Source organism: Felis catus, chromosome D4 (assembly GCF_018350175.1).
Source record: "Felis catus isolate Fca126 chromosome D4, F.catus_Fca126_mat1.0, whole genome shotgun sequence".
NCBI classification, from domain to species: Eukaryota; Metazoa; Chordata; class Mammalia; order Carnivora; family Felidae; genus Felis; species Felis catus.
In genome coordinates, this window is record NC_058380.1 from 68275237 (window position 1) to 68294811 (window position 19575).

Sequence of the window (19575 nt, forward strand, 5' to 3'; positions counted from 1 at the left end):
ATTTTGAATGAAGTAGAAGGTCATCTGAGGGGAGGGAGGAAGTTTTGGCAATCAGATTTAGAGAAGAGTGCAGGTTTGAAATATCCTCTTGGAGAATGGAGGAAAACCAAAAGAAGTGAGGATTTAGGGTATCTTTAATTTTCTCCAGCATGTAGAAGATTGGATGTAAATGGATAGGTAGGGGTTGGATAGTTAAGGTAAGATTTGTTAGCTGATTGAGGTAGGAGGCAGCACAGAGTGGTCAAAGGGAATTTTTTGTTGAGTACAGATGGAAATAAATTCAGTTGTGTGGGTCCAAATGTGGAATTTTGCCTGGGGGAAGCAGCAGAAAGACAAGAAAGTCTGATAATAGGAAGAAAGTGATAGAAGCAGTGGAATTATTGTCTTTGCCAAATGGAACTGGCAATAAAGATCAGAGTGAAAGTAGGCACTCTGGGGACCAAATGCAAGACCAGGTGTAGTGAATAGTTACTGAGAGCTGGTAGGGATAGGTGATTGATGTTTACAATTTCAAAGATGGAGAAGTTTGGGGATAACAGGATTCAGCCTGTGTTGTGTGGGTAGGTGACTTAAGTAGATTGGAAAGTAAAGATCGTGTTGAGGTTAAGGAACAATGCCAGAATTTTGGACAGGTCGGTGCACCCGGAACTAAAGTCTAGTTCTAGTAGATGTGTGTGTATGTATGTGAGTGTGTGTGTGTGTGTGTGTGTGTTCACATATATGTTTATATATAAATATATAAAGTTGATTTGATGTTCTGAAGTGGTATTGCTAGATTGAATGGCCACCGCCCCAAAAATGTTGCACTTTGACATATTGCCTTCAAATATTTTATTGTTTGACACTCCCATTCTGAGAGTGTTGTCTCTTCACACTTAACACCAAGAATTGTTCAACACTGTCTTTTCCAATATGATGGTGTATTGAACTAATGACATCTGACACTAAAATTTGTGATTCTGGTTACTAATAAGGTTGAACTTTTTATTGACTGTACTTATGAATGGTTGCCCTGTTATTTGTCCGTTATTTCTCTTGGCACAAGAAGTATTTTCTACCATTTCTCTCTCCTTAATTTTTTTGCGTTTTTCCTTTTGGTATTTGTCCTATTTCTGTCTGAAATGCATGCTTAGTTTATTAATTTTTCTTTAATAAACGGTTTTAATGTTAGTCTATGATTACTTTTTTAGTCAAATCATATAGGTACTGATGTCTGTAGAGTTCTCATTGTTATGTACTTAATATTTTTTAATCACCTGTTTTTGGTTTTTTTGGAGCAAAATGATTGGAGGTGTTCTTGTTTGTCCTGTTTTTTTTTTTTTTAAACTTACAAGGGTTTTGGGGTTTTGTCCCTTCCTCACTCTTTTGACATACAAAGCTAGAGAGTAGGTCCGTTATTTGTTTGGGCTTATGAAAATACAGTGGAATAGTCTTTATGGCTAAACTTTTAAAGTGTATATTCTATGGGTGCTGAAAATAAAAGTATAATTTCCATTGGTTAGAAACTATGTATACATATCAATTAAGTCTAAATTGGCTACACATTCTTGTCTGTCAGGAATGAGATTCCTGCTTATTTCTTTCATTTATTTTTTGCTTCATATATTTCTTTATTTTCCTTTCCTTACATATATTTATGCTATATTAATTTACTCATTCAGTAAGTGTTAATTGAGCAATTACTGTGTACTCCACCACTGTGTACTGTTCTGAGAACTAGAATCACTCATAGTAACACATGTGGTCTATCATTCATTTGTGAGTTTTTTTTTAACCAACCACAGTTGCAAATATTGCATCTCTTCTCTGAACAAAGAAGTATGGAAGGAAATTATTCACCACAGAGTGCTCTGAGCTCTATGCTGTTGCTCAGCTGACTTCGGGCAAGTCATTTAGCATGTAAAGTAGCAGTTCTTAGGCAGTCCTCTGTTTTTGTTTTCAAGACCCTTTACATTTAAAATTTGTTGAGGACCCCAAAATAACTTTTATCAATGTACTTGTATTTACTGTATTAGAAATTAAGCAGAGGAATTTTCTAAATGTTCATTTAAATATAATAAATTTAAATTATTATATTCATTTAAATACAATAAACCTATTAAATGTTACAAAAACAGTAAGACTGGCATTATCTTACTTGCTTTGCAAAACTTGTTTTTAGTGTTTATTTATTTAAAAAAAAATTTAAGTTTATTTATTTTGAGAGAGAGAGCATGCACAAGCAAGGGAGGGGTAGAGAGAGATGGAGGTAGAGGATCCGAAGCAGGCTCTGTGCTGACAGCAGAGAGCCTGATACAGGGCTTGAACCCCACGAACCATGAGACCATGACCTGAGCTGAAGTCTGACCCTTAACTGACTGAGTCACCCAGGCACCTTAAAATGTTTTACTTTTGAGAGAGAAGAGTGTGCAAGCTTGAGAGGGCAAGGGGGAGGGGATGACTTGATTGGAAGTGGGCTCTGCACTGATAGCAGAGAGCAGGATGCAGGGCTCAAACTCTTGACCCATGAGATTCTGACCTGAGCAGAAATCAGACGTTTAACCACCCAGGTGCCCCTTGTTTTGCAAAACTTTTTAATGTTTGGCTTAATAGAAAAAGATAGATTCTCATCTGCTTTTGCACTCAGTCTTTTGTGAAGTCACATGTTTTGTAGCCTCTGGAAAACTCAAGTATATACTTGTGAGAAAATGAGAGTACAAAAGGCAAATAATATCTTTTGACCTGGTAGACCTCTTGATAAGTAAGGTCTTATGAATGTTTATGGCTCCTTCATCACACCTAGAGAATCATTGCTCTTGGCAGTACAGGGTTTAAATAAATGGGTCTTTAAAAGTTACTTTATCTTAGAAATTTGGATAGTATCTTTTGTTTCCTGCACTTATCATGACATGCTAGCTGAATGTATAGGTAAAATCAGAACTGCCAACATAAATTATAGAACAAGGGCCAACTGTAGAGTTGTTAGACTTGTGAATCCTTGTACTTTTTTATTCTGACCCACACATAGCATAGAATTTACTATCTTGTGGAATTTATATCCTGAGTTTACTGATGTTGACGTCAGATTCTCTGAGTCCTTTTTTATTTTTTTATTTTTATTTAAAAAAAATTTTTTTAACATTTATTTATTTTTGAGACACACAGAGAGAGAGCATGAACAGGGGAGGTCAAAGAAAGAGGGAGACACAGAATCTGAAACAGGCTCCAGGTTCTGAGCGGTCAGCACAGAGCCCGACGCGGGGCTCGAACCCACGGACCGCGAGATCATGACCTGAGCCGAAGTCAGACGCTTAACCGACTGAGCCACCCAGGAGACCCCCTGAGTGCTTTTTTAAAAAGCTGTTACTTATGGGGCATCTGGGTGGCTCAGTTGGTTAAGCATTTGACTCTTGGTCACGATCTGTGGGTTAAAGCCCTGCATCAGGCTCTGCGCTGGCATTAGTTTTTCACCTAAAGCTTAGAACTATCAACTTAGACAGTTTTCAGAAGTATTCTGGGGAATTGAAGGAAATGGAATTTTCCCCCTTGATTCTTGTATCTTTAATTTTTTTTTTTTTTAACGTTTGTTTGTTTTTGAGAGAGACAGAGACAGAATGCAAATGGGTTAGGGGCAGAGAGAGAGGGAGACACAGAATCCGAACCAGGCTCCAGGCTCCAGGCTCCAAGCCGTCAGCACAGAGCCTGATGCGGGGCTTAAACTCAGAGCTGTGAGATCATGACCTGAGCCGAAGTCAGACGCTCAACCCACTGAACCACCCATGCGCCCCTGATTCTTGTATCTTTAAAGTAATGAAAGTAGTGCTGTCTCTGTGTATCCCTATCAAGCAGTCTTTCACCTAAAGCTCAGAACTATCAACTTAGACAATTTTTCGAAGTATTCTGAGAGATAGAAGGAATGGAATTTTTCCTCTTGATTTTTGTGCCTTTAAAGTAATGAAACTAATTCCATTATATCTTCTTGCCTTTTTTACTCCTCTGCCACCGTGCTTTTTGATTAGTTTCAGAAATTGGACTCATTTTCAAAATATCTCATAATGAGCCTGTTGTCATGTAATTTTACAAGACAGAGATCATAAAGATCATCTGTTACAGTACCTCTTACTTTGTAGATGAGACAACAGATAGTAGTCCTCGGCCAAGGCTGAAATTTGGAGCCACCTGTAAAGCTTTTAAAAAAGTACAGGTGTTCAGGGGCACCTGGGCGGCTCAGTCGGTTAAGCATATGACTTCAGCTCAGGTCATGATCTTCCAGTTCATGAGTTCGAGCCCCACATCCAGGCTCTGTGCAGACATCCCAGAGCTTGGAACTTGCTTCGGATTCTGTGTCTCCCCCTCTCTCTGCCCCTTCCCTGCTCACTTTCTCTCAACAATAAATGTTTAAAAAAATTAAAAAAAAAATAAAGGTGTTCAGGCCCCATCTCTAGAAATTATGTTCTAATTGATCTTTATGAAGCCCCCTCAGATGACAATGATGAAACATATCCCACTTTTAAAGTGAATCATTTGCATCGGGCTCTGTGCTGACAGCTCAGAGCCTGGAGGCTGCTTCAGATTCTGTCTCCCTCTCTCTCTGCCCCTCCCCTTCTCACATTCTGTCTCTCAAAAATAAACATTAAAAAAATGTTTTTAAGTGAATCATATGCCTTTCTTTTGTTTGTTTATTTATTTATTTTTGAGAGAGAGTGACAGAGCACAGTTAGTGGAGGGGCAGAGAGAGAGAGGATCCCACGCAGGCTCTCCACTGTCAGCACAGAGCCTGACACAGGGCTTGAACTCTCAAACCGTGAGATCACGACCTGAGCTGAAATCAAGATTTGGACACTTAACCAACTGAGTCACCCAGGCGCCCCTGAATCATTTGCTTTTTAACATTCTTATTTAACTTTTATTTTTATTGTAGATGGGACTATTTTATTTCTTAGACTTTTTAGGTTAGAGAGCTTTTCTTTTTTACTCTGTGGGAAATAAGCCCGTAAGCTTTATAATGAGAATCAAGACTTCTGATGTTGCAATTTTTATTTTGAATAGATTTATCAAGTCAACTGGTAAAAGTTTTTTCTTTTAATCTGTGTATGTGTAGCAGCTGGTGGTAAAGTTTATACCTATACCTAATGATACGCATTAAGAATGAGTCTCTTTTAATATAATATTGTGAAGACATGATCTTTAAGTTTTTGCAAGTATTAATGATTAATATACGTATAAAAGTTTTACCTTGCATTTCTCAGATTCTGGATAGTCATTTGTTGTTTAGACCTGTTAGAAAAAAATGTTTATTTTTCCTTTAGGTGAAGGCGCTGAAAGAGAAGATTGAATCTGAAAAAGGGAAAGATGCCTTTCCTGTAGCAGGTCAAAAATTAATTTATGCAGGTATGAATTAAATATTGAAAGTAATGCTATCTTTCAGATTGTGTAGACAAACTCGTTCTGTCAGACACATACACAGTGTTTGTGTTTGGTATCTTTAAATCAAATGTTAGTGCCTTTTTACCTGATTATATTTCCAATTATATTTTTCTTTATCTTGACTGATCACTTAATGATTTTCTTTGGGGAAAGTATTAATTGATAGAATTGACATTGGTAATTGTTTTAACTTCAGTTATGTGTAAGACAAAGGTTATGGGCTTCAAATAATGTATTCTTTTTTTCTTAATGTACTAGGCAAAATCCTCAATGATGATACTGCTCTAAAAGAATATAAAATTGATGAAAAAAACTTTGTGGTGGTTATGGTGACAAAAGTAAGTTTTAGCCTTGTTCTGTATATTTTTATGCATGCGAGGTTTTTAAAAAAAAATAAAGATCCCAAGTCCAGCCTTTATACTTTAGTGAATACAGTTTATGCACATCCATAGTGGCAGGCACTTGGCTGTTTTTTTAAAAATTTTAAGTTTACTTTGTGTGAACCATAAAGTTAATTTTATACATTTATAGCTTAAACATTTTTAAATAAATTAAAACAGTTGATAAAATATCATGTGAAAATTGTTAGATTTTGCTGGAGTAGTAAAATTGCTAATTATTTAAAGATTTAAAGATGTGATTCTTAGAATAAATATTTCTTATTTTGTGGTTTTAATAAGGGTGCCTTAAAGAGACTTGTTAAATTATGTGCTAGATCTGATAAGCTCAAGCAGAAAAGACATGTAGACTCCTAAATTCAATGATATTTCTTAGTTGATGGGGTAGATTTTTAGAAACTAAAAAAGAAAAAGGCAGTTAAAGAAATGAAGGAATGATTGTTGTGAGGAAGTTTTTTAAAGGGAATTTTTTGTGATTTATTGGACTGAAATATACTTGGGACAGTTTATCAAAGTCAGAGTTTTTCTCTAAAACAGAATGGATATGGGTTCTGTCAGGATTCTGTAATATTTTTATTTAAAGATGCATAAGCATGCAGTAGAGAGTTAAAACAGAGAAGTGGTGTACTCGTGACATGAATTTTTAGGATTGAATTATCATAATCTGAGAACAGTGATACTTGTAACCCTGAAAATAGGTTTAAATAAGTAATTGGAAACCAAGTTTATTAAGGACTATAAACCATTTATTAAAATAAATGTGAGGATTTTTTTTTTTAAGTTTAAGGTAATATATGCAGTAGAAATACAGAGAGTTGAGCAAGTAAATTTTATTTATTTTAACTTTTAAATTTTATTTAAATCCAAGTTAGTTAACATAGTGTAATAATGATTTCAGGAGTAGAATTTAGTGATTCATCACATACATACAACACCCAGTGCTCATCCCAACAAATGCCCTCCTTAGCGTCTGTCACCCATTTAGCCCTTCCCCACACCCAGCACCCTACCAGCAACCCTCAGTTTTTTTCTATATTTAAGAGTCAAAGAGGGGCGCCTGGGTGGCTCAGTCGGTTAAGTGTCCGACTTCGGCTCAGGTCATGATCTCATAGTTCGTGGGTTCGAGCCCTGCATTGGGCTCAGTGCTGACAGCTCAGAGCCTGGATCCTGCTTTGGAATCTGTGTCTCCCTCCCTCCCTCCTTTTTCTCTCTCAAAAATAAACATTAAAAATATAATTTAAAAAAAAAGAGTCAAAGAAAAAAAGTCTCTTCTGGTTAGCAAGTCAGTTTTAATTACTGCATATTTTTGTCCTGAGTAAAAGCAGCTAAACGGTTTACATGTGTTGGACTTAAAAGTTTGTATAATCCATTAAGAGAACCATTGTGATTTTGCTATGTTAAAGCACTTACTCATTAAATGTTTGGGTTTTTTTAATATAATTTATTGTCAAATTGGTTTCCATACAACACCCAGTGCTTATCCCAACAAGTGCCCTCCTCAATTTCCATCACCCACTTTCCCGTCTCCCCCACCCCCCATCAACCCTATTTGTTCTTAGTATCCAAGAGTCTCTTATGGTTTGCCTCCCTCTCTGTGATTTTTTTCCCCCTTCCCCTCCTCCATGGTCTTCCGTTAAGTTCTCAAGATCTACATATGAGTGAAAACATATGGTGTCTTTCTCTGACTTATTTCACTTAGCCATTAAATGTTAAACTTTACATACAAGAAACAGAATCATGAGGAAACTTTGTCTCAATTGAGTATTTTTTAATTGTGTTAAAATATACGTAACACAAAATTTACCAGTTTAACCATTTTTAATTGTACAGTTCAGTGGTATTAAGTGCATTCACATTGTTGTGCAACCATCTCCAGTACTCTGTACCCACTAAATAGTAACTCCCCATTCTGCCCCTACCCCCCCAGGCCTTGGTAACCACCATTCTACTTTCCATGAATTTAACTACTCTATACATCTCATATAAATGGAATCATAAAGTATTTTCCTTGTGCGACTGGCTTATTTCCCTTAGCGTAGTGTCTTCTAGGTTCATCCATGTTATAGCATGTGCCAGAATTTCTGTCCTTTTAGGGCTGAATAATACTCCATTGTCTTATCTAGTTTTATCATGAATAGTATGCAAAATGTGGTAGCCACATATTTGGATATGTATGTGTTTGGGGTCTTATTTCCTTTAGTATTGTAATAACCTTGACTGTTTAGAACGTAACTAAGAATTAAGCAGGATAGGTCTCAGAATAGATGGATGTGTTTGAAGAATAGCTACTTAGAGCCAAGCTTTTTCTTATTTTACACAGGACTCTACTGATAATTTGTGGTTATTTTATTTTCAAGTTAATAATAGAAGCCATCTATTAGAAGGGGAAGTAGTAGGCATTATAGAGGCAAAGAGAAATGACCTTATTATAAAGAGCCAGGAAAACTGTTTAGATCAGAAATAAGCAGCAAAACTTCAAAAAGCAGATGGGTTTGCTACCATTTAGAATGAGGCTTAAATAGCACTGTGGCAACAGAGACTTTGCGAGGGCATGAAATGTTATATTATTATAATCATCATAAATAATCTTAAGGGAAATACTAAATTAGCATAATACATTTAAATTACATTTTAATCTAAATCAGAGTTTAGAACATTAATAATTTGCAGAGTATTATATTGGCAGTTTGAAAAGTTATAGGGCTAAACACAAGACTCTTAGAACAAAGAAAGGAGGGAGTGAATGCTCCTAGTATTATTTTTTTTCAGTCCCCTGTCCTACCTTGCACAGCAAGTCTTTCCAGTGCATGCTGAACTAGCTCACATCAAACAAGAGAGTTATTTTGGTGATGCTTTTATTATTATTATTATTATTATTATTTTATTTTATTTTATTATTATTATTATTTTTTTTTTTGGTGATGCTTTTAAATGACAATAAATACCTTGAAGTTATAACCTTGGAACTTAAACTGTAAAGTTTGGTAGGGGGTAATTAAATGGTCCTTTTTTTTTTTTAGTACACATTCTGTATATCTCTGAATAGTGGCTTCTATTGGTTCTTTTTTGTAGTGACTTGGTAACATAACAAAAACAAACTGTTAGCTAAAAGCTAATTAAGGTTGTTAGTTAATATATCAGCTTTGAAAGAGTAACATAGTGATTCAGATTGCTAATACTGATCATTTATTAAGTTACTTTACAAAATTATTTTCAAGTTACAAGTTTATATTAGTGTTATGTTTGTAGCCTCCTATAATGATAGTCTACTTAGAGATCAGGTAATAATGTGGTATTTTATCATGATTGATTATTTTTCTTTTTTAATATGTTTAGCCCAAAGCAGTGACTACACCAGCACCAGCTACAACCCAGCAGTCAAATCCTGCCACCACGACCACAGTTAGCTCCACCACAGCTCCAGCTGTGGTCCAGGTCCCGACCTCTCCTCCCGCTTTGGCTCCCACTCCTACCCCCGCATCCATCACTCCAGCATCAACAACAGCATCTTCTGAACCTGCGCCTGCTAGTGCAACGAAACAAGAGAAACCTGCAGAAAAGCCAGCAGAAACACCAGTGGCTACTAGTCCAACATCAACTGACAGGTAAGAACTGTATTCTAGGAAATTGTATCCCAAAACACGTTCATATTAGGAACTTCATGCATGTAGGGGTGCCTGGGTGGCTCAGTCAGTTAAGCGTCCGACTTCGGCTCAGGTCACAGTCTCATAGTTTGTGAGTTCAAGCCCCACGTCGGGCTCTGTGCTGAACAGCTCAGAGTCTAGAGATTCTGTGTGTCCCTCTCTCTCTGCCCCTCCCTGCCTGATCTCTGTCTCTCTCTCAAGAATGAATATGAATAAACATTAAAAAAAAAGAACTTCATGTGTTTGTTTTGATTATTGTTTTGATCAAACTAACTTTGTTTCTACTCAAACTTTTCTGAACATTGAACTCTCACTAAAACTAATTTTTGTGCCTGTTTAAATTTTCGTGATCCAGTTTTGTATACTCCATTATTTTTTTTCCCAGGGGGAAGGGAAAGAGGGTCAGAGTTATTCTTCATTTTGTGTAGAAAAATTAGGAAATACAAATGCCCAGAAAGAATTATAAAAATAACTTCATATTTTATTATAGTTTGACATATTATAAATAACTTGACACTGCCCCAGTCATTATTTATATTATTTTCTGATTGTTGTCATTTCTATTGTAAACATCTTTCATTCCATTAAATATTTCCATTTGCTGCATAGCATTGTGTTTGGATCTGACGTTTGTTCACGCTCAACCTTAGAAAAGTAACATCTTTGGGTATTTTCCTCATCTGAAAATTTGTGGATGACAACCTATCTCCTAGAGTTGTTATAAGGATTAAATGGAATAATGAATATAAAAGGTGTAAAATAGCACACAGTACACAGCAATACGTATCAGCTGTTGTGGGTACTTCACCTACCACCTTTTGTTGAACATATGGATTGTTTCAGTTTTCCACTGTTTTATCTATATTTTTGTGAACTTTTGTAGACATTTAAGTTTTGCCTGTGTAGATCTTTAAAACCAAAGAAAAAGCACTGGGGTATTTGTGGAGCAAGAAATAATTTCTTGTGAGAAGTTGACAAGATAACTGAGTAATTTATGACAAAAGTTTTTTCCCCCAATGGTAAATAAAAGAACCAAAGCAAGTGCTTTATTTTGCTTGGCTGGAGCTTGTATGCGGAATTTCTGCTTTATCTGACAGCATGGGTTGTATTAAGTCCAGTGTGCATTGGCACTGGAGCTGTTTGTGTTTTGTGACTTTAATATAACTTGGGACCTCAGTGGCAATAGTTAGAGTCCTTGGAATCAAAACCAGACAGAATGGAGATCTGTACAGGAGTTGGAAACACGTACTGAAAGGGAAGCATGTTTGTGATAAATACAGCAATGATCAGAAAAGAATTAGTTACGATTATTTTAGTGTTTTACCTATGTGTTCAGTTTCTATGTCTGATCCAAGTCAACCATGTTTGGAGGGGTTTGAGTCATCTGGTTTATTGCTCACTTTGGGCCTCTTTACAAGGAATTAAATATTTCCTCTATGCCTGCCTACTGCACTTCGCCTTAGTTTAGGCCTTCTGAGACACTGTCACCTAACTTGATGCTTCTCCCACGTACATTTAGAAATGCATTCAACACTCTTACCTAGTGGGAGACAACCAGACTCAGGTTAAGCTGTTCTATCAAAAGGTTGTTGGTCCATTCTGTGTGAAGGAGGGAAGTTAACAAATTTAACACATTGTTTCCCAGACCATTTAAACATTGTAAATGTAATTAAATATATGTTCATCAGTACAGGATAGCCTATTTTCTTACATGTTTTCAGCTCTTCGAAAAGCTTATAGTGAGAATTTCAGAATTGATCGATAAAATCTCTTTTTTTAAAATTTTCTTCCTGGAGGTACAGTTTCACTTACCGATTCTTAAGATTCAGGATTACCTTTTCAGACCTACAGAGGTTGCATAAATCAGTAGATGATCAGTGATCCACAGAGCAGATACTAGAGTTATTTACTTGGTTGGGCTTTGTACACCATTTCCCCAAATTATCACCACCTTCGAGAAGGGTAACAGAAGGGTGAGGGAAGCTCAGAAAACTGGCTGCTTAAATGTGCCTTACTCCTTTCATCTGCTCTAAAACATTTAGTGTCCTGTTAAGCACAAAACTTAGTGGGCTAATTATCAGGAGATACACTGGTACCAATTCGAGGGACATCAGAAAGTTTATTCATCACCCCTGGCCTGACATTTCGTTATTAGTCATTTGTGTCTTTTTGTTCTTTAAAAACTACCGATTGCAATGCAAATCCTATTTGTATATATCTACCTTAGAGAAACTGCCTGTGTGCACAAAGACTGCGTTAATTTGTAATTAAAGACAAATTGGAACCAACCTAAATATCCATTAATAAGGGAATGACTTGACCTGCAATTTATTCATATTGGAGAGCAATGCTGCTTGAAGGTGGTAGTAAGTAGGCAGCATCAGCGTCACTGGGAGTATGTTTGAAATTAAACCCCTGACCTAAGTCAGAATTCTCTGGGGGCAGATCACAGAAATCTGTATTTTAACAAGCTCTCCTGGTGAATTTTTAGGCTTCCTAAAGTTTGAGAAGCCCTGATATCCAATAGTACAGGCCAGTTAAAGTATGTAGTATATATGCATATTGAGTGAATGTGGTTTCAAGGCTTTGTTATCAAGTGAGAAAAAGAGATTACAAAATAATATGGGCAGTAACCGTAAACCAAACAAAAGCCACAAAACGACATCATATATTTTCTTTGGGTATATATAGTAACGTGTAGTAACAAAGGAACAGCACACTAACTGATAAGTGGTTTCCTCTGCAGATGGGGAAGGAGAAGCAATGAGGCAGAGTCAAGGTTGAAGAATGGCAGTCCAACCTCACCTCACTGTGGTCTGTGATATGTAAAAGGAAATTTTAAAGCCGTATGCAAAACAGCACAAACTGTTCTGTAAAAGAACTGCAGGAAAAAACACTAGTCCTACCAGGTAGTAGAATGTACTCTACATGGTAACAATTGCGACAATTTAGAGTGACTCTTACTAGAAATACGGCTCAGTTAAATAGATGGTATTCTAGAAACAGACCAGAATACATACCAGAGACTTCATGCAAGATAAAGATGTGATTTCAGACCACTGAGGAAAATGCTGTTGGGATTAATGTCTAGCCAAATGGAAGGGGAAAGATGGATCACTCTAGACAGATCACGATTCAACATAAAAGTGAAACCATAAACAAGAGAACATGGAAAAATAAAAATCTTTAAAAAGTTATAAAAGGAATAATTGATAAATTTGTCCATAGAAGGAATTTAGTAAGAGCTTGATTTGGCCAATTAAATGGAGTACTGTGCGCCTGGGGAAAAACAGGTAGTTGTAGTTATGCTGACTGAGATAAGCAAGTTAAGTGAAACACATTCAAAAGCAAGACACAACTGCTTGTTACATAGAAACTGCTAGTGGTGGTTGTTCCCTAGGTTGGGGTCTTGGGCAAAATTAGTTTTCCTGTATACTTTTCAGAACTTTTTTCCTTCTGTACATGTTAGCCTATCGAGTTAATGAAGATACTTTAAAAATTATACCAAACAAGTAGTTTAATCATGATAATCATATCGGATGTTAGGATGCCAGGCACTTTGCTAAACACTTTACCAGCAGTAACTCCACATACATACATACATACATACATACATACATACATACATACATACAACTTAGCGATACATGGATATTATTGTTGACCCCATTGTATTGATGAACAAACTGAGGCTTAGAAAGTAATTTATGAATTCAAACTTAGATATTCTACTTGCTCTTGCTATGCTATAGGATTTTCTCAGAACTGAAGTCCACTGTGTTCTCTTTTTAAAATTGGGAATAAGTGTGTTGTATGTATGTTTTAATCTAACTGCTCCCTTTACTACTTTTGTAAATTTGAATTTATTTTTCTTTGGCCTACTCTTCCTGGTCATTCATAATCTTGTTTTTGTCTACCTTGTTTTCCAGACTCATCTTCTGCAATTGCCCAACAGAAACTTAGTGCTTTTAACTGATTAACTTTCGGTTACAACTTGCATTTTGTCACACGTCTCCCCATTTTTTGCTTATGCTGTGTTCCTTGATTTAAACGCCTTCCTTCAGTTTCGTATAAGATCTGACTGAAATTCTGTTATGTAAAGATTTCCCAGGCCTTTCCAGCCTAATGTGGTTTCTACTTTGGCTATTTATCATGTACAGGTTTTTCTCCACTATTTGAAAGTAGAGCGTTCCTTTGAAACCTTTTGTAAAAGCAGAAATAGCATAAAGCAATGAAGCAATTACCATGAATTTATATGGAAAAAGTTTTGATCATTCCCAGACCCAAAAAATAACCTCCCAGGCTTAGGACACACCTTGCTAGTGGGTGCACAAAGTAAATTAAGACAAAGCACAAATGCACACACACACTGTTCAGAATTAACAGTGACTCGATACTGAGATGCTGAGTCTAGTTCCAGTTGAAGGAGCTTGGTGGCGCCACTCACTTCTTGGGGTGTACGCCTCTAGAAAGGCTTGCTGCAAAGCAAATGAAACACTGTTTTCACTTTTCTTGTAAAAGCAGAAATCCTCTTCAGAGACCATCCTCTGGATTTCTTATAGTTAGTGAAAACAGGTATTAATGTAGATCTTTTGTAAAAACAAAGCAGTGGACTGTGAACTATGGAAAAGTGGGGATACTTGCATTGTTTGTATTTCTTCCACTTGACTTATTTAACTTCTCATGTAAATTCTTTCAGGGAAATGGTTGTGCATTCTCTTTTTTGTATTCCTTAAGTAGTAAGCAGTCTGGTTATTTTACATCTTTGGACATTTAAAATGATGCATTTGCAGAAGAATGAGTATTAAGATTGGAAATGTTATGGATAAAGGCTTTAGGGATTAATCTAGAGGACAGTTTAAACACTGTAGCCAGACTTTTACTTTTAATTAAAATAAAATAATCTCTTTATATATTGGACAGTTACTAAACTTTAAGTTTATATACTTTCTGAAGTATGATTTTTTAAAAACCTTTTGCAGTACATCAGGAGATTCTTCTCGGTCAAACCTTTTTGAAGATGCAACAAGTGCACTTGGTAAGTGTCTACGTTGTAAATGACCTTATCAGAGGGATCATTTCTTTAGGTCATGTGTTCAGCTTCATGGTTACTTATAATCGAGTTGCTAAATGGTTTCGATAATTGATTAATGTTTCTAAAGACTTTGTAAATTAATGTGTTATATATTGAATCCTTAGAATTGTACTGTTGTTATTCGAGGTAAGCATATTCTTTTAGTTAAAGCAGATCATTTTCCAAATGTGAATTCTAAATATGGTCTTAACAGAGTTTGAACTATGTACAGGTGCATTACAAAATGTTTTTGAAGTCGGTACAGAATGTTACTAAATCTGTCTCACACCTCATCTTATTCTCCTTCAGCCTTTATTCCAGTTTGTAGCCCTGTCGGGTCCCATCTGTATTTCATTGCTTATATCATGCTTGTAGTGAACATACCTTTCTATCCCAACTTTTTTTTTTTTTTTTAAGTTTATTTATTTTGAGAGAGAGGGAGAGAGAAAATCCCAAGCAGGCCCCGAGCTCTGTCTCACCAATCGTGACATCATGACCTGAGCCAGAATCAAGAGTTGGCTGCTTAATCAACTGAGCCACCCAGACACCCCATCCCAACTTTAAATTTAACTATGCTGGATGACGCTCTTTCATCTCCCCTTCACACTTAATATGTCAAAATCAGTTTTGTTTTTTGCCCCTGTTTTTCCATTATAACACTTTGGTATGTTTCCTCCTGTGCCTGCTGATTATTGGTCAGTTGGCTTGGAACCCATTCCTCCCCTTTGGTACTATTTTGTGTTCCTGGAAATGGTAGAGAGATAGAAGACTGGGAACAGGTGGGAACAGCAGCTTCAGTGGTATGGGCTTCTAGTTTCTTTGCTTACTTAGTTGCTGCAGCAGCAGGGTTCTATCACCAGTAGTACCTCATGAGATGTAGGGTGGCCTCTGACCTGATTGGACTTGAACTCCATGAACCTCTCATTGCCATGGAAACGGCATCTTGGCTGCCCATAGCATGTAGGGGCAAAATGTTACTGAGGTCACCGCATGTACCACACTCACATCTTTACATTTACTGTTGTCTGGGACTGCTCTGCTACCAAGTAAGTATAAGTTAGTGTCCAATCAGCAAAATAGAAATCACTCTGTTTCATACAGGGACACGCTGAATCCTCAGAAGTCCTTACAGAGATACCGAAAGGACTAGAGATGAGCCAGAAATTGGTAATGTGCTCTCCACTTGCAGAGCTGGAACCCACTGACACTTGTCCCTGGGACTGCCGAACTGTCTGCTGCCACCGCTGCTATCTCAGTCGGAAAGCATGGTGCCTCCAAGCTCTAGCTGCTGCTACTACGCGTGCACCTCTGAAGACGGTGTCTTATCTTTACGTCTTCTGTCAACCTGTACGGCTTAGGTCATGGGACCCCTTTACTCTTTAATTCACCCAGTCTTTATGTAGATACCCTGCTGCTTTAAGCTTTTCTTTTATAGCTTGTGACACTACTCTTTTCTTGATCCGTGCCTCTGACTACTCCTTTTCAGGCCTTCTAGTTAATTCTTTTTATTTTACCTGACCCTTAAATATACGGATCTTCTGCGGTTCTGCTCTAGCCCATAGTTCAAAGTTCAAACTCTGGAAATACTATAATGATTCCCAAAATTATAACCCCAGTACACATCTCCTTCTGAGCCTCCAGATTCAGATGTGAACTGATTCATTCTTTAAACTGCCACCTGGAAGATGTCCAACCTCCATAAACTCTAGGTTCCAGACAGAGTCCTGTTTTATTCCCCCATCCAATTCTTCTCCTTTGTTCCTCATTGCTTGCACCATCATCTCTAGCAAACATTGGCGTCGTCCTTGATCCCCTTGCCTCTCTTGGCCTGTTGAGCCCAGGGTACTGATGGCCCTCCTTTCTAATGTCTCCGGAATACTTGTTTCCACTGCCACTTGCCTGCCTTAGTTCACGCCCTTACCTCACTAATACTCCTGCATTATTCTCTCCTATATGTCAGTGCTCTGTTATAGTGGGTTTTATAAAAGGCTGATATAATGAGGTTATTGTTAGTTCCTTGTGCAGTTTCTTGTGACCAGGAAGATAAGACTCTTGATGACACATAAAGGTTCTTCGTCACTACTACTTTTAGTGTCATTAGCTCTCTCTCTTGTGTTGTCCATTGTCCCTAGTTTTCCTATGAGTAGCAAACTGTTTATAAGCATTTATTTTTTAGTTTTGATAACTTGACTAATTAGGAGGCGTGATTTTAGGAGGTGTAACATGATGACTTGGTTTGGGGGCTCAGGAGTCTGACAGCCTGTGTTGGTCTCTGCACCATGACTTACCAGCCATTGATCCCATGATCAAAATAAACCTTTCTCATGGAGTTACTGCGAGACTTAAGTGAGAAACACCATGTTAAAATCGTTTAGTTCAGGTAGTCCACAGCTCCTAATTTCTTTTATCTTGATGCTGAATTCTGAATCTGGGAACTAAATTACTCAGAGTATATTGGCACTTAAGTAGCTTTGTGCCAGAAGTATATGAATAGGTGATTCAGAAAAAAAATATCTTAACAAGTCCTCTATGGAAGCAGAAAGGAAAAGTCCTTAACTCTAGATATCAAATGCCACCTTAGCTCAGTGATATTTAGGTTTTTTTTTTTTTTAACTATACTTTTATAGGTAACAAATGCCTTTTGAAAATTCTGCAGAAAATCATTAAACTGGTAAGAGTATCACTGTGCCAGGGAAACGGTGATGCAGAATGACAGGGTCCCTTGCACAGTTGAACTTTTCATTCAGATGGGGTAAAGAAAGAAGGGTGAAACGTAAAGTAAATTGCAAATTATGATTAATGATTTTAAGGAAACAAACGGCTTCCTTAAAGAAAAACAGAAGGTGCTTATACATAGGATAGGCAGTACATCTGTGAGACTGTAACATTTAAATTGAGAACTAGAGCCTGCAGAGGAACTGGCCCTCACACAAGCCTGGTATGTGTGTAGAGGTTCTGCGGCAGGTTTTAGAAGGTACGACTTATGAACTGGAAAATATCAGTGTGGTTGGAGCATGGTGTTTGAAGATGGTGGGGAGGTTTTCTTTTTAAAGGCTCGCGTTTGCAGCCATGTGAAGAAAGAATTGTAGGCTTGAGGGAGGCGGTGGGGAGGGGCAGGAGAGGAAGCAGGGTGTAATCCAGAGACTTTTGTGGTCTGGTCTTGAGTGAAGGCAGTGGAGAAAGGGGGAACCTAGGTAGTTTTGCACTGTAATTCAGAGGGAGGATCTGCAGATAACGCTGCTAGATGAGATGTGAAAGACAAGGGGAAGGGAACTGTGATCACCAGTTTTCTGGTTCTTGTACTTGTGTGGAAGGATGTGCCGTTTATTGAAATGGAGAAGGCAGATAGGTAGTGGAGGGGCACATTTGAGGGAGAAACCTTTAGAGACCCAAAGTCACATGTCAATATTGGTTGAGGAGTGAGTGGAATGTGAGAAGTGGACACAGCCTGTGCAAACAGCTATGGCTGGAAAGGGAAGGGAGCGGACATTTCTGAAAGAGAAATTGAGATGTGGCCATGGGGGCATGCTTCTGTTTTTAGGATGACATTCTAGGATATAGTTAACTGCTGATCAGGATAATTAAGTGGAGAGTGAAGGGTGGGAGTTGGAAAAGAGAGAAGATAACTAAAGGGTACAGTTCTTTGAGGAGACAAGAAGGGATGAATAGCACCCAGAACACAAGGAGAAGAAAAGATGGCTTAAGTGAGGTGAGTTTAGTGTAGAGAGTCGGCTTTCTTTCAGAGTGTGGTCTGTTGTCTGACATTTCCATGAAGAGCAAGTTTGGGTCAGAGACAGGCAGTGGGAAGTGATTTCCTGGAATAGCAGTGCTTGGTTCATTGCCCCAGCTCTGTATGGTATGAGAAAGTCTAACTTTCTGATTTCTAACCTCCTTTTTCCCTCTGCTTTGATAATAAAAGGTGTCAAGGGAAAACTGAACTTGTTATAGCCGAATCGATTGCTTGAAATGTCCCTCCTACTTGTTTCAGAAATTAGTTCATCTGTCTCTTCTAGGTTGCCTTCCCTGACCTGCTAATTCTGTCCCATATTTGTGCTACATTTGTACCTGATATTTTTATTGTACTTACAAGTTACCACAAACTTCCTGGTATGAAACAACACAGATTTATTATTATGGTACAGTAGGTTAGAAGTCTAACATGGTACTCACTGGTCTAAAATCAAGGGGTTAAATCACTGGGCTACTATCAGAGCTGCATTCCTTTCTGGATACTCTAGGGGAGAATTTGTTCTGTGTCTTTTCCAGGCTTCTGGAGGCTACCCACATTCCTTGGCTTATAGCCCCTTCCTCTTTCATCAAAGACAACAGCATAGCATTTGTGACCTTGCTTCTTTTCTCTTGTCTTTATATCTGTTTCTCTGACCCTCTCCTCTGTTTTCCTTCACTTTTAAGGACTCTTGTGATTACATTGGACCCACCCAGATAATCCGGGATAATTTCCCCATCTTGAGAGTCAGTTGATAAACAACCTTAATTCTGCTTTGCCTCGTAAACCTAAGGTATTACAGATTTCCATGGATTCGCAGGGGGCATTATTCTACCTGCCACATATGTGTAGTTTGTGCTGTTGTGCCTCTTTGTATTCCTAGCCCTGCAGTGCCTGAAACACTGTATACACATGAAGCCCCAAGAAATATGTGGAAAATGTGTATTTATTAAATGTTTCCTTTCTTTCCTCTCCCCCCACCCCACATACCTTTTCTTAGTGACAGGTCAGTCTTACGAGAATATGGTAACCGAGATCATGTCAATGGGATATGAGCGAGAGCAAGTAATTGCAGCCCTGAGAGCCAGTTTCAACAACCCTGACAGAGCAGTGGAGTATCTTTTAATGGTGAGAAATATTTCACTTCATTCTACTTTAAAACTGAAAGCTCACAGATCTTAAAGGAACAATAACAGTTCTCAGAAAAATGATAATATATGCTAATAATTTATATAATGCGTTTTTATTAGTGTGTTAACGCTTTGTGTTGAAAAGATGTAGTCTCTTTTAAAGATTTTGATGTGATTTTTAGTTAGGAAACAACGT

General features: G+C 37.5%; 1 protein-coding gene across 1 annotated transcript in view; it reads left to right on the forward strand.

Moving 5' to 3' along the window:
* Positions 1-19575, forward strand: part of RAD23B (RAD23 homolog B, nucleotide excision repair protein) — a 47424-nt gene that overhangs the window by 13773 nt on the left and 14076 nt on the right. Inside the window, exons 2-6 of the mRNA XM_003995729.6 lie at positions 5289-5370; positions 5665-5744; positions 9141-9409; positions 14431-14486; positions 19250-19377. Of these exons, the coding sequence (XP_003995778.1) occupies positions 5289-5370; positions 5665-5744; positions 9141-9409; positions 14431-14486; positions 19250-19377 (615 nt within the window). The remainder of the gene's footprint in view (positions 1-5288; positions 5371-5664; positions 5745-9140; positions 9410-14430; positions 14487-19249; positions 19378-19575) is intronic.